The 14,737-nt window shown below is 41.6% G+C and overlaps 1 protein-coding gene across 1 annotated transcript in view; it reads left to right on the plus strand.

Annotated features, from left to right (window-relative positions):
- The window catches only part of DNAH8 (dynein axonemal heavy chain 8), a 158,727-nt gene that overhangs the window by 32,637 nt on the left and 111,353 nt on the right, over window positions 1-14,737 (plus strand). The window contains exons 19-28 of the mRNA XM_056853358.1: window positions 993-1,108; window positions 1,787-1,893; window positions 3,097-3,196; window positions 5,528-5,714; window positions 6,658-6,854; window positions 7,494-7,620; window positions 9,519-9,754; window positions 9,854-9,958; window positions 12,541-12,654; window positions 14,386-14,448. Of these exons, the coding sequence (XP_056709336.1) occupies window positions 993-1,108; window positions 1,787-1,893; window positions 3,097-3,196; window positions 5,528-5,714; window positions 6,658-6,854; window positions 7,494-7,620; window positions 9,519-9,754; window positions 9,854-9,958; window positions 12,541-12,654; window positions 14,386-14,448 (1,352 nt within the window). The remainder of the gene's footprint in view (window positions 1-992; window positions 1,109-1,786; window positions 1,894-3,096; window positions 3,197-5,527; window positions 5,715-6,657; window positions 6,855-7,493; window positions 7,621-9,518; window positions 9,755-9,853; window positions 9,959-12,540; window positions 12,655-14,385; window positions 14,449-14,737) is intronic.

Genomic DNA, 14,737 nt, shown 5'->3' on the forward strand with positions numbered 1-14,737 from the left:
CATGTGTCTATCTGGGGGGGGGGGAGGGCGACTGACGGGTTGTCAGCCACTATCTCGAAGAGAAAACGCTTCCCCTTGTCTGTCAAGTTGGGCTGGCGCAAGGGAGTGCGGGATTGATTGATGCTCACCAACTCCTATTCTGGAGACATTTTGTCCAGTGTATTAATTGTGTCATTCTCAATAAGCCAGTTGACTTAATATATATTTTTCAATTCAAGTAAGGGTTCAATTCAGTTCCTTTCAACAAATTCAGAGGAGGAGACTGATTTAGGTATTGTTAGCATTCAGAAATGTAAGGTGACTAGAGCTAGGACATACATCATTAAATAACCAATATAACTCCTGCACAAATGTTCCAGTTATACACATGGAACCTTCCCCCTGTGGTGTTCCCACCCGGTTCCTGCCTGCTATTTGTGTGTTTGATGCAACTGTTGCTCAGGAGCTTATGTGCATAAGAACATAAAGGCCCTGCTGGATCAGACCAAGGCCCATCAAGTCCAGCAGTCTGTTCACACAGTGGCCAACCAGGTGCCTCTAGGAAGCCCCCAAACAAGACAACTGCAGCAGCACCATCCTGTCTGTGTTCCACAGCACCTAATATAATAGGCATACTCTTCTGATACTAGAGACAATAGGTATGCAGCATGACTAGTATCCATTTTAACTAATAGCCATGAATACCCCTTTCCTTCATGAATATGTCCACTTCCCTCTTAAAGCCTTCCAAGTTGGCAGCTGATGCACACAGGCTTAATCCACATGATTCCGACACCTCAATTTGATGGTGTACACATCACGCAGACAGAGCCTACGTGTGTGTTGGCTTCTACTAGAGCAGGATACTACATTAAATCAAGTATGTGAACGACAACCAAAGGCAGGGCCACAGCAAGCCAGTGCAATCCTTGTGACCCATATTTGTAGTTTCACCCTCTGCCTTATTCAGAACACTATCAATTGAACGAAATCAATTAAATTTTATTTTACAGCAGAAGGGAAGCATGTGGCATTTGGAAGTGAAAAAATGGAGAAAAGTTCCTCGGGGAGTTCCGTTGTTTCTAGTGAAGAAGCTGAGGACAGTGAAAAGGAAGATGAGTTTAAAAAGGTATTTCATTGCAAGAACTACATGTTTACAAGACTCCCAAATACACTCCATAACTGGAGGGTTATGATTCATCTTCTAGGATGCTTTCAGAAAGTGTGAAGCCATCTTTAATTATATAGGCTACATTTGCCATGTGCAAATGTTAAAAGTAATAGTACAAATTATACATTTGCTATTGGCCTTTTCAATTTTTTATGTTTAAAGAACGTCATTTGTTTATTCTTATCCAAATGATTAGGACCTTTGCAGTTTAATCCTATGCATGTTTATGCAGAAGTAAGTCCCAGTGAGTTCAGAAGCACTAATCTGGAAGGTGAATAGGGTTGCAGTTTTAACTCCTTGTCTGAAAGCAGGGAGTCCTCCCTATAGTCTACTCAGTTGTAAATGAAGAACCAGCTCTTTAGTTTGAAGAATTAAATGTAATATGTTTGATTTGCCTTTTTAACTTTTTGTCTCTTTAATTGTATTGCTGACATCCCTATTTTCCCCATTTTCCCCTTTTGTATCCCCCCTATATAGAAAAACAAAGGGAAAAAAGAATTAAAGAGAATTCAGAGGCAGTATTGGCCAGGCTAATAAGCTGTATCAGAAAATTTAGCTGTAACCTTCACCTCACTAGTCTGATATGCTGAATGCTTGAGACAGTTATAGATTTGATGGTCTTTCTATTAATTACAGGAATGCAAAGAGGTTGTTGCATATTTTAGTCATCAGCTGTTGGATAGCCTGCAGAAAGCCACTCGGTTGTCTTTGGATGCTCTTAAAAGAAGAATATTTGTTGCAAGGTATACTTGTTAGTACTTTTATATCCCAGCTCTCATGAAACACAAGGCAGCATATATAGGGCCTCCTAAGAGGCGTCCTCTCCAGGCACAATCAGACCCAGACCTGCTCAGCTTTGACAAGACTTCTGTACCTTGCAGACATGTTCTCCATTAGTCAGTGTTCGGGAAATTCTGGGAAGGGGGCTGGAAAAGCAGCCTCTCGTTTTCCCTTAGTTCTTGCTTGGGTGGAGTAAGTGACTGTATAACCAGATTCTCAGAGAGAGAGAAAGGCAAATTACATTCAAACACTTAACAACTATTTATTCTACACACACATACACATACCTTTATTGGCATAATTACATACTTTAGCCAATGATCAAAAACTATTTATTGTACCATAAAGCAAACTAAAAAGAAAACATGCATTGCAAATATAAGCTAAGAAACCCATTCATACAAATACACAATAATAAGGAATATATTCCGTCTCCACCCCAAGCACGAGCAAAGCACTTGGGACTTTGGCATGGAGCCCAGAACAAAGGCAAGCAGGCACGTTTTATACCCTTTTCAGTCCATAGAAATGTAGCAAATGTCAATCAAAAATGTAAGTGACTATATTATCCAGACCCTTCAGGGGAAGGTGGTATGGGGGATGCACATGTCATACAGGAATTTTGTCCAAACCCCCTGCCCTGTCTCAGAGGTCATCTGGCCCCTGACAGGTCACCATCGAGGATAATCTCTGATACCATTAGTACTTGGAGCTAAATAATCTGTTTATTTAGACTTGAGGATGGTACGCTTGACTATGGAATTATCTTAACCAGAGGCCATCTCCAGGGCAGAGCCTCCTTGTAGCTCACATCAGTATAGGTACAAAGGATTATGGGAAGAAGAACCAATCTGAGAATCCGAAGAGACAACAAGGCCTAGTCTCAATTCTCTAAAATTCCACCACAAACTGCTGTTTCCCTCATGGCCACTTTGCTGGGGAAAAGAGACCAAGTATGTCTTTCAGGCAGTGCCTGCTGTGGTTTTGGCTGAATCCCAAGCAAGATTCTAATGCAATAAAGGCTCCAAGTCCTATTATTGTTATTCTCTGGACTCTGGGAGCACAAGGGAATTAAAATGCCAGATCAAGTCACATTTTCATTTTAGTTTAACACATCTTGTAGTGGCATATTTATAATGTAATCCCCATTTACATTGCAGCTCTAGCGCATTTGGACGGCCATCTTATTTGTCTCAGGCTCCTGTTAAACAGGAAGATGTTGTTTCATTTCTAAAAGCTGAAGTGCATTTAGCTATTCCAAACGTGGTAAGTGATTTATGAAATTAAGAAGGTAACAGCCATTACCTGAAAATTTCTTCAGAATGTCTTCAGAATGGAGAACTCAGTGCAAGAATATAAAATGAAAATATCTACTATGATTATGGTAACAGACTCTTGCCTTTGACCACAACTCATGCTGCAATGACTTGGTTTGTCATTAAGGCGTTTCTGGCACAGTAAGTTTATGGAAACATAAATCTGACAAAGACCCAGTAGCCGAAATTATAAACTAAATATATTGATCTACAGCCAGTGTGGTGTAAGAATTAGATTGACAGACTAGGATCTATATAACCAGGAGCAGAGCTCTATTCTATCATGAAGCTTGCTGAGTGATCTTGGGCCAGTCACATTCTCTCAGCTTAGCCTCCTTAACAGACTGGTTAAGAGAAATGGATTTACCCAGTTTACTGCTCAACTGTACATTGAGACAGACAAGCTGTGCTGCCCCTGTACTTCAAGAGTATTATGAGCTGATTTGTTACCTGTCTGAAAGGCAAGCACACATTCATTGTTTGCTGAAATTGTCTTGAATTTGTAAAAAATGGATATATAATTGGCAGAGCAATACCCTGGCTCCCATGGATCATGACTTTAGCAATCAAAATGGCTGGAAGTGTCATGTACATCCCAAAGGTTGAACATGTATTATGTAAACATTGATTATGCAAAAACAAATGTGGAGCCCAGGTGTTTTGGCAATTACTTGAAGAAGTGCAAGGCAACCTGAAAGATAGGAAGAAAATAATGAAAGAAAATATTTGGTTTAAATTGCAGGTGGAGAGGTACCATCTGGATATTAGGGGAAAGTTTTTTACAGTAAGAGTTGTTTGACAGTGGAATCAGCTACCTAGGGAGGTGGTGAGCTCCCCCCTCACTGGCAGTGTTTAAGCAGAGGCCGGAAGAGCACTTGTCAGGGATGCTCTAGCCTGATCCTGCATTGATCAGGGGGTTGGACTAGATCGCCTGTATGGCCCCTTCCAACTCTATGATTCTATAGGGAGTCTTGGATGGCAGCCCACACAACATGTTTACTCCCCCATTCTGCATGGCAGTTCCCAATCAGCAATGCAAGAACAGCAAAAAGAGAGAGAGAGAGAGTTTAGAATCATGATAAAAAGCGGGTTTCTTATCAAAGATTTGCAGATGCCACATGCAATTGGCTGACTCTTCTGCTGTGTGATTGCTTTTGGTTGTTTGTTTAGGGTATAATATTTTGATGAATTTTGAGGGCATTGTCATCTTAACCAACATTAGCCAGTATTTGGACCTGTGCTAGTTCAAAGAGTGAAATATACATCTTTTACAGAAAAGAAATAATTCATAAATTAATGAAATTATTGATGTGTGGACCAATAGGAACTTGGTTCCTACCAGCCAGAACTCAACATTGCAAAACATTGCAAAAGATGTGTTACTGTAACCCGGAAAAGTAGACAGCATCTTCTTCTCCCCCTCTGTCTTATAAAGCCTAGGTCTAGGAAGTAATAATGCATGAATTGATGCCCACATGCCCTCTCATTTTAATTGGCTTTTATTTGAGTGGACAAGGAAACTTCTTGTAACATCTATTTCCACCTTCAGTGCTCACCTAACCTCTGGTCTGGTTGCGTAGATCACCTCCAGACTTTCTGTAGATTTTTATTTCTGTAAAAATGAAAGAGTGGGACTATGAATAGAAAATATGCTTTTTACAGCAATGAGGCAATCCAACAGATACCCTTCCATGAATTAAACAGGATTCATGGTTTGTTGTTCTCATGGGATGATAACACGGTTTTTAATCAAGGCTATAAGTAAAGTTGTAGGTTCTCTCCTTATGCTATCTTTGTACTGTAGAAGTCACTGAAGAGGGCCCCTATCATGCTCCACTTGGGCAACATGAAAAGTCCAGGACCTCTTGAGAAGATCCCAAACATCTCTTCCCCATCCCAGTATTGTCCTTGAAATGCAGCGCTGGTGCGAGGAGGAGCAGCAGCACAGATCCTCTCACGTGGTCACACAAGAAGGAGTTAGAATATCAGTTGCTTCTAACGCTCACTGGCCAACTCACATGCAAAAATGGGAGCAGCTAATGGAATGGCATAGGAAGTTGTTTCTCCTCTTTCACAGATTGGACAACTGCAGCTTTATGTTCTAGTCCTTATATGAGGAGCTCAGTCTTCTCGGTCTGATATTACTCTGCTCTCAGGAGTAGGCCACTCATGTAATGTTTTGAGCAAGCGAGCTGGTAAGCTGATTGTCTGAATAAGTTCCAGTTTGGATTTAAGAAAGTTTCACTGTGTTGCCTGAAACATACCTTTGTATTTTGTATAGATAATGGTGCCAAGTTTAGATGATATCCAGCAGTCCATCAATCGAATGATACAATTGACCCTGGATGTAAGCCGTGGTGTGGCACATTGGGGACAGCAACACCTGCGGAAATCTAATACAGTACTGGAAGGCAACTTACCTTTATCACCTAGCCAGATGGGAGGAAAAGCAGCCAAAAAAGATGAAAGTGAGATAATTCCTTACTTTACCTTGTTAACTTTATGAAATGACATTGGTCATTTATGTATGGTCGCTTTAACCTCCTTTATTCCCCATTTCAGCCAGGATCAAAGTAACCTGGTTTGGGGAAAACTGTATGCATTGGCTGGAATGATCAGGGACGAAACTGTGTGCTAATGGAGGCATGAATAGAGAAAAGCAGTCTCCCAAGTTCAAATCAAGTCCCACCTCTTTAAATGCTGCTCTGTAATTGGCTGACTTTGCAGTACCCACCCTGAGAGAAGATCTCCTTCCCCCCAGACCCAATTGCTGCATAAAAAAGCATTTTAAGAACAAAAAACAAACAATGGAGCAATCTGAAAGAAGGGGGGGGGGGAGAAATCCAAGCCTCATTTTTAAAAAGCCTTTCTTTTGCTCAGAAAGAGCTCCGAGGTAGCAGGAAGCACTTGAATCCCTGCCTCTTTACACACTGCTTCGTGATTGGCTGTGAGAGAAGCCAATCTTCTGTGCTTCCCCTGTTTGGCTATCTGCATGCTGCCTTGAAGAGGGGTTTGGAAAAGGGTGGGGCGAAGCTCAACCCGAGAACAGAGTATGCATGCTCTGTGACTCTGGAATGAGCCAGGATGAACGGTTTGATTCGGGCCAGAAGAGGAATGGGAAAAGCCGGGTTCGTTTTGCGTTGAAACAGTGTTGAGCTTCCAAGGAATGAGGTAATGTGCATACTGAAAAATTTGATCCTGGCTAAAACGGAATAAAGGCAGGTAAAGCAACCATGCATAAATGACCATAGATTCTTAATTTCAACACTATACTTTAAAACTATAGTTAGCCTGGAACTTGCTTGGAAGTAAGTGCAGATTTTAGTAGATGCTGTTGCTCCTCTCATATATTGAGGGGTAGAGTGTGGGGAGAGGCTGCAAAATTTATAGTGAAAACTCTTTATTTTTCAGAGACAGTAGAAGAGAAGTTTCCAGTAAGAAAGTTGAGAAATTTTTATCCAGGTGTTGCAGAACACAAAGATATTTCCAAATTAGTTGTGCTTCTGTCCTCATCGGTAAACTCTGTACGGAAAGCAGCTAGTGAGGCCCTACTTGACTTTCAGAAATATAAAGCTCTGTGGACAGAAGACAGAGATGCTAAAGTTCAGGTTAGTTGAACCCTTTTGTAGCCATTTTTGCAAGGGGGCTGTTATCCAAGGTAGTTCATCGTTCAAAAGGTACTGCATGGGATCTTTGAAGAACAAACTCAGTGCTGAGAGTTCTGTGTTTCAGCCTCCCTAGCTTTTTTCATTGTAAAATCACAGTTATGCAGGGTTCCAGTTTTAATCAGGACTATGGCATGGGGAGGAGGGGGTTAACACTTCCCCCTGCACCATTTTCTTGACCTGAAACAGCCTTGTGAATCTGTTCATTTGCCCCATTGGTATGGGCATACCAGTAGTCTGTGTCCTATGGGTAAAAGAAAACATTATTGTACATTATTCTAGATTTACAGGCTATTCCTAGGGGGGGGGGGGCAGAGCTGCACAGGAACTGGAGGGACCCCTTCGCCAGTGTCCATGGCTCTTGCGCTGTTCAAATTGGTATGGACATCTGATATTATAGAAGAGGAACAGCATAGGCATAGGCTGATGGAGTGTCAGGGGGAGTGTAGCATTTTCAGGCCTGTTGTATGAGTTATATATATGGGACAAAATCTATACATAGTATTTTAAGAAATAATATTAAATTGAAGATCATTTTAACAGAATAAAAGAATATCAATGGTTTGTTTTATCTATGCACAGCAATTTTTGACCAGTAATCCCTCTCTGACTGAGATCAGATCAGAAATTCTTCATTATGCTACCTTTGAACAAGAGATAGAAGATTTAAAACCTTCAATTTCTGTTGGCCCCATTGAACTGAACACAGGTATGATATCATTTTCCTTGTATGAAACATATAGGAAAATCTGTTACACTGTAAGATGCGCCAGTTCAGATTTATATTTAAAGTATGTAATTTGCTTTGCTGTTGAGAGTCCATAATTCATATTTGCAAATATATTCAGTAATCAATGGATACAAATATTTGAATAGGTATGATCAGATTAAAGAATTGTGGGTAGCAATTTCCCAATTTTACAGTATCTGCTTTGGAAGCAGGGTTTGGAAAGCTGCACCTACCAAAGGACACTTTTCATGTGGCCTTTATTTTACCTTTTCCTATTGTTTGTACATTTTCAGATTTTGCTCTGTCCGCACCTTAATTTGGGAGGGAGGGTTGGGAGGAGAACAAAAAGGCAGTCTGGAAATGCCAGGCTAACATGAAATCAAAAAATTTGGAAATTTATTTTGAAATACATCTTAAATTACAATGGCCATACTCCAGCAATAGCCACATTTTTAAATTGTGCGCCCATAATATTTAAGTTGAGTTTTCTTCCTTTGAAGAAAGATAATGGCAGATTTAACTGAGTTTGACTGAGTTCGATATTCTGAGCCTAGCATGCACATATGCCCCCTTCTGCAGGGGCATAGACCACCAGGAATGAAGGTCCCGTGCAAAAGAAGTGCAGTTATCTTGGCTGTATCTACTAAACTTTCAAACAAGATATAAGACCATTATATTATGAATTCTTCTCCCAACAGAAAAAAATGGGACTCTGAGATGTGTGTGTAAAGTGCTGTCAAGTTGCAGCCGACTTATGGCGACCCCTTTTTTTGGGTTTTCATGGCAAGAGACTAACAGAGGTGGTTTGCCAGTGCCTTCCTCTGCACAGCAACCCTGGTATTCCTTGGTGGTCTCCCATCCAAATACTCACCAGGGCTGACCCTGCTTAGCTTCTGAGGTCTGACGAACGAACACACACACACACACACACACACACACACACACACACACACACAGCACATATTTATAGCAAAAGAAAGAGTGACACTATAAACCCAAGGTCCTCAGTTAGGGCAAGTCAGCATAGTTCAGTGAAGCCACTCTATTTTATACAATGTAAGAATGTATCCCTAGTGTAGGACAGTGTTCATTATGGGAGAGGAGGGGGGAAAGGAAATGGAATAGGTTTGTTTCAGGTTAGGCCAGGTGCAGTTTAGCCTACGGTGCATTCATCCTGCTCTGTACGACAAAGCAGAGTGGTTTTATCTCATGTTGTTAACCGTCCCGATTGCTAGGGAAGGAGCAGGATAAAAATATAAATAAATAACAAGTGATATAGTTTTAGGTGCTCCTGAAAAGTGCTTTGGAAGCAACAAAGTGCTTAAAAGTCGTGGAAGTTTGTTAGTTGCAGAATTCACTTGATAATTTAGGAATCAGTCTAATCTAATTATTTTGTTTACTGTAGCCAAAATCCACAAAGCTGATGTAGGCATGCAGAAGAGTTCGATCCCATCTAGGTTTTTTTTACTCACTTTCTTGAATTCCACATACACACACATATATGGAATCACAACCTGCACTGGAAAGGTTCCTTAAGTCCTGCATCAGGCTCTGTCTTATCGAGTCCTGTTTAAAACTTCTGGCCTCACGGATACAGGATTTATAGCCCCATCTTCAGAAAGGAAGACAACTCCTGAGTGGGATGCAGTTTGAGATACAAACACACAACAAAAGCCTATGGCTACGTAAAACTAGTTGCACGATTTTTTTAGATCTTAGTGAAACGGTGCAACAGGATTGCACTGTAAATGTGATTTTTTTTTCTTATTTTCATTGCTTTTTCTTAAAGGACTTTGTGTAATTCCTGTGAATGGGTGCTATATAAAGGTCAATTGCTTTGTATATGTAAATAACCTAGAGACCATAATTTTTAATAGGACCAATGAAACTGGCTCTCTCAATTGAAGCCAAAGCATGGAAAATGTTACTCTGTCGCTATTTAAATGAAGAATACAAGAAGAAAATGCAAGACATGATAACCTTCACAACAGAATATTTGAAAAAGCTATCTCGACCTATTCGAGATTTGGATGATGTCAGATTTGCTATGGAAGCTCTAGCTAACATACGTGACAAGGAAATAGAAATGGATATGACCCTGGGGCCTATTGAAGTAAGGTTCTTCCCCCCCCCAAAAAAAGGATCCCGATTGTGGATATTAAATTCTCCTGAAAATATGAATTATGTGGCTTACCTGTTTTGTTTTGCCTAGGAAGCCTATTCAATTTTAAATAGATTCGAAGTTGAAGTGACAAAGGAGGAATCAGAAGGAGTTGATACACTGCGGTATTCTTTTAACAAGTTACAAAACAAAGCAGTAAGTATATGAAAGTAGGTTTTTATACAATATTTCTGGAAGTTAATATAAATAATGAATATCAGCTGAGACTGAGGTATATAAACCAACCTATCCTCCAAGAAAAAAATGATATTTTCCAGGACGCCAGTTAAGATTTGTCTTACAAGCCTTGCTCTCTGTTCTTCTGCCTTAAAAGGTATGGCGGTTGGCAGTCAAGACTTTTTTAGTAGTGGCACTGTTAGGGTTGCCAGCTCCAGGTTGGAAAATATCTGGAGATTTGAGGGGGTGGAGCCTGAGGAGGGTGGGGTTTGGAGAGGGGAGGAATTTCAATGCCATAGAGTCCAATTGCCGAAGCAGCCATTTTCTCCAGAGGAACTGATCTCTCGCCTGGAGAGCAGTTGTAATAGTGGGAGATCTCCAGACACAACCTGGAGGTTGGCAACCCTAGGCACTATTCTTATGAATACCTTCCCCTTGAAGGCATCTTGCCTGGTGCCTACGTTGCTTTCTTTTAGAAACTAGGCCAAAATGTTTTTCTTCACCCAGGCTTTTACTTATTTTTTTAATACTATTTCAGTCTGGAAGCTTTTAGTTTAAGCTGCCAGGGGTCTGTTTTTATGGCCTATATTTTTATGTTAGGCTGGGTTTTAATGCTGGATTTTATTAATGCTGTTTAATGTTTTTCTTTTTTCTTTTGTAAACCACTTCAGGCACGTTCCTGGACAGGGGGCATAATTTGTTTCTAAATAAATAAATAATCTTGATTTATGAATTCCTTTGAAGCTAATTAGGCTCAATATGGTTGTAGCTCATTTACTTCCCTTTCCAACCATAATAGCTTTCAGAGAGGTTCTTTGCCTTGTGACAGATTATTGAATACTCCTATTTTATATTCTGACATATCCTGTTAATAACAAGTCACCACTCAAGCCTTTAGAATGTATGTCTCTTCCTTTTATGTGCTAGGTCCTGTCGGCTGGACTTTTCCTTCAAATACTTTATCTTGTGTACCAGGTTCCCTCAGAATCTTGCCTGATAGATGCTGACTTCATTCTTCTTGATTGAATGCTCTGTAATTTTTCTGTTTATCTGTTCTACAATGCATCTGAAAGAGCAGTCTTTGAAAATAAATCTTCTAGATAATTTTCAATGGTCTAAAACGCACGGTCACTTACTCCGGTTTCTGCCCAGTCTCCTCCCTGTTCCAGCCAGGATTAAATGAACCCAGGCGGGGGGGGGGGGGAGAATCTGTGCGCATTACCTCTGTTGATCCATGGCGAAACAGCATGCTGATCCGTCCGTCAAAACAGAAAATGCGGGAGACACATACTTTCTGGCCATTCAGCAACGCCCCCTCCCCATGGTGATTGGTTGACTCAAACTGACCAATGATAGCCTTGCACGCAGGATCGGGCCGGGGCAGAAAGCCCCAGAAGGCCCCCTCGCTTGGGGGGTGGAAGGGGGGGTCCGGTGGCTCCAGGGGGAGGGGGGCATCCCGCGAGCCCCACGCCGAAGAGGGGCTTGTGGGAACCCGTAACGTGGTGGGTAGGGTTATGGATAGAAGTGGACCCAGGCCATTTATGCACGGGAGGTTTTGCCTGTGCCTTTCTCCAGATGCAAATTTCCCCCGTCCCAGTTCTCAAAACTCTGCCTGGGGGGCTTATTGTTGAGTTTTGAGAATTGGGATGGGGGAAATGTGCACCTAGAAAGCGACAAACCCAAGGCAAAACCTCCTGTGCACAGTTTCCTCCGGTACAGTCGGGGCCAGATCCTATGAAGAGTTCTTCTGCGTCTTATTAAAAGCTCCTTGAAATCGACGTGGGCCATTGATGCCTGGGAGGTTTCGCCTTGGATTTGCCACTCTGAAGATGCACATTTTCCCCATCCGAATTCTCAAAAACTCAAAAATAAGCCCCCCATGCAAAGCTTTGAGAATTCAGATGGGGAAAATGTGCTCCTAGAGAGCCGCAAATCCATAGGATTGCTGTGAATGCATGTTGGGGAGGGAGCTTCCCCCTATGGAGATGAATGAGAGCACGGGGGCTCATTCCTTAGACTCCCCTCACCCCAACTGGGCGGCTTAAGACAGACATTTCCTTGGCTAGGACTGGGAGCACGCAGGAATGCCGAATAACGGGCAGGAGGGTGAGAGTGGGAAAATTTGGCGGGTAGGAGAGTAATGGCTCTGATGTCCACGCCCCGCTTCTGGTATATCGGGGGGGGGAAATTATGCAAAAAAGGCGGTGAGGTTGGGAGGGGAGGGGTTTGGAGGCAGGCGGGACGTTGTGACGCTGGAAGACTCGGCTCGTGTTAATCTGAAACGAGCCAGGGGTAACAGTTTGGGTCCTCAATTGCAAAACCGGGTTCGTTTTGGGTCGAGACAGTATTCAGCCAGCAGCAACTGCAGTGTCGTTCGTTTGCGAGGATTTGATCCTGGGTGAAACGGAATAAACAGGGAGGAGACTGGGCAGAAACCGGAGTACGTGACCATGCGTTTTAGACCAATGAGTCTCTGGACATTTGGATCAAGATTTCAATAACATAAAATGTGGTATTATTCTTTTATTTGTAGTACTCATGAATATTTACTTCTGTTTCAGTCGAATGTTCAAGATGAGTTGATTCAGGTGCAGCCCAAGTTTAAGGCTCAACTATTGGACGCTGTTGAGGTTTTCCGTGAGGATGTATCGGGCTATGAAGTTGCATATGAGATGGTAATTTATGTGCATGGCTTTTGGAAAATGCTATGTTTTATCAATTCTTATCTAATTTTGTATCACGTTGAACACAGCACACAGGTTCAGAAAAAGCAAGTGGATTTGAAATGTTAAATTGCAGTCATGTGTGGTTTTTACAGTCCTATATAGCTCTGATCAGAAACAGCTGTGTTGCTGTCCCACATGAAGAAGAAACATTATAAAGGAAAAAAAAATATTTTCCCCAAAACTGTAGTGACATTTTAATTTGAGAAAAAATGTTTAAAAACATGGAAACGTTTAAAATTGGACCCAAAGTGGGAGCTTTATATCTCCTCTCTTCTCTTTGTGCTCTCTTGTGCTCATGAACACCTCCTTCCAAAGGTCACAGCCCATTCCTGAGAGGAAGGGCTGCGCCAGTTACAGGAGGCAGCGCAGCGGCACTGCCTCCAAAGGAGGTTTTGCCCCCTTCCCCACTGGGGCCGAAACCTTCCCACATCAGGAAAAACCCGCACAACTCTCCATAGGGTTGCATGGGGATACACCACCTAAAAAGGTGGCATATCTCAGCAAAATAAAAAAGAGTGTTCCTGGCCTGTAAGGGCTGAGGAGGCCGCCCCCGGACACTGGCACAAGGCTGTGCTGGCATCTCTGGGCCGCGCTGCCAGGGCAGTGCGAGGAGGACAGCTTCCAGGCCTCCCCGCCAATGCCCGGGACAACCTGGATGGTGTAAGCAGCACAGGCGCCGGCGCAGGAGGCCCGAACGCCAACTCAGCCCCTTCCTGGCCTCCTAAGGGCTTTTGCCCTTGAGGCTCAGGAATGGGCTGTCAGTGTCTCTCCAGCACAGCACTCCATGAAACATGAAAAATCAGCTCTTCCCCTCTGGCTGCAATCCTTAGAACACTTTCCTGGTCAGTAATACTCATTAAATAAAATAGGACATATTTAGGAGTGTTCCTTCTGTGTACTAAAGAATGTCTAATGCTCACACGCAGCCCTCTGAGGATCATGGGTCCAAAGTTTTATGCATAATACCTCAGGCTTTATAAATTAACCACTTCAATAAAACAGATAATCTATCCATTGAACATGCTTCTTTTAATATACACGAAAGACTAACAGCAGTGTTACTGATCATTTTAAATTATGGTATATCAACACTTTTTTAAAAAAAAATTAAGAACTGAAGGGATATGTTTTTGTCAATGTTGCAAAGGAATTATTGCGGTATTTATAGACAACTTTCAATAGACTTCCCAGTGTTTCAAATAATTTCTCATTGGGACCTTTAAACATACTTACTTTTAGGTGACACCATTGGTTCCAAAGGAACCGAAGTATATATATAGAAAAAGTGCTGTTCACATATTATTTTAATGACTCCACTTGCAATGGCACAATGGGGATTACACTGGTTCCTGTTCACTCCTCCTTTTGGCCCAAGAATAAAGTGGAATGTATGTAGCTTAAACCCCATCAGGAGAGGCAAAACAACTGCTTCTCGTGAATTAATGTGCATTATAACTTATGGCATGTCTAACATACCTTCAAAAACTTCTTCAGAAGCAAAAAATATATATCTTAAAAACATATATTCTAGCATGTATACATTCCAGCATGTTTATATATAACATTAAATCCCTCTGCCCTAGCACTCGTATGGTCAATTTATTGAAGTAATGTGAGAAAAGGGGATAAGACCAAGTATAAAGAACTACTATTCATCACTGCACCCTGCTTCTATTTTAGGAAGGACCTATGGTTCCAAATACACCACCTCAAGAAGCTAGCAATAGATTACAAATATTCCAGGTAAGAATGTTTAAAATGTTAAACTGGGTGATTGGCTAGGTTTTAATGGATTATGTTGGATGTAGCTTCAGCAACCATTTTGATGTTTAATCTTTCAGAACGTAATCTCTGTCATTCGTTAGAATTACAGTGTTAAATGCAAGCCTGGATTCCCTCCACCCCCAGGTGTACCATCAAACAAAAGACAGGATTCTCTTAAACTCACTTAGCAATTACAGCTTTGTTCAATAATTTAAAAAACAACTTTTTTATATAACATTTTTAGAGGGGGGTCATCTTACATTCAGGA

The sequence above is a fragment of the Euleptes europaea genome, chromosome 7, assembly GCF_029931775.1.
Source record: "Euleptes europaea isolate rEulEur1 chromosome 7, rEulEur1.hap1, whole genome shotgun sequence".
Classification (NCBI taxonomy): Eukaryota; Metazoa; Chordata; class Lepidosauria; order Squamata; family Sphaerodactylidae; genus Euleptes; species Euleptes europaea.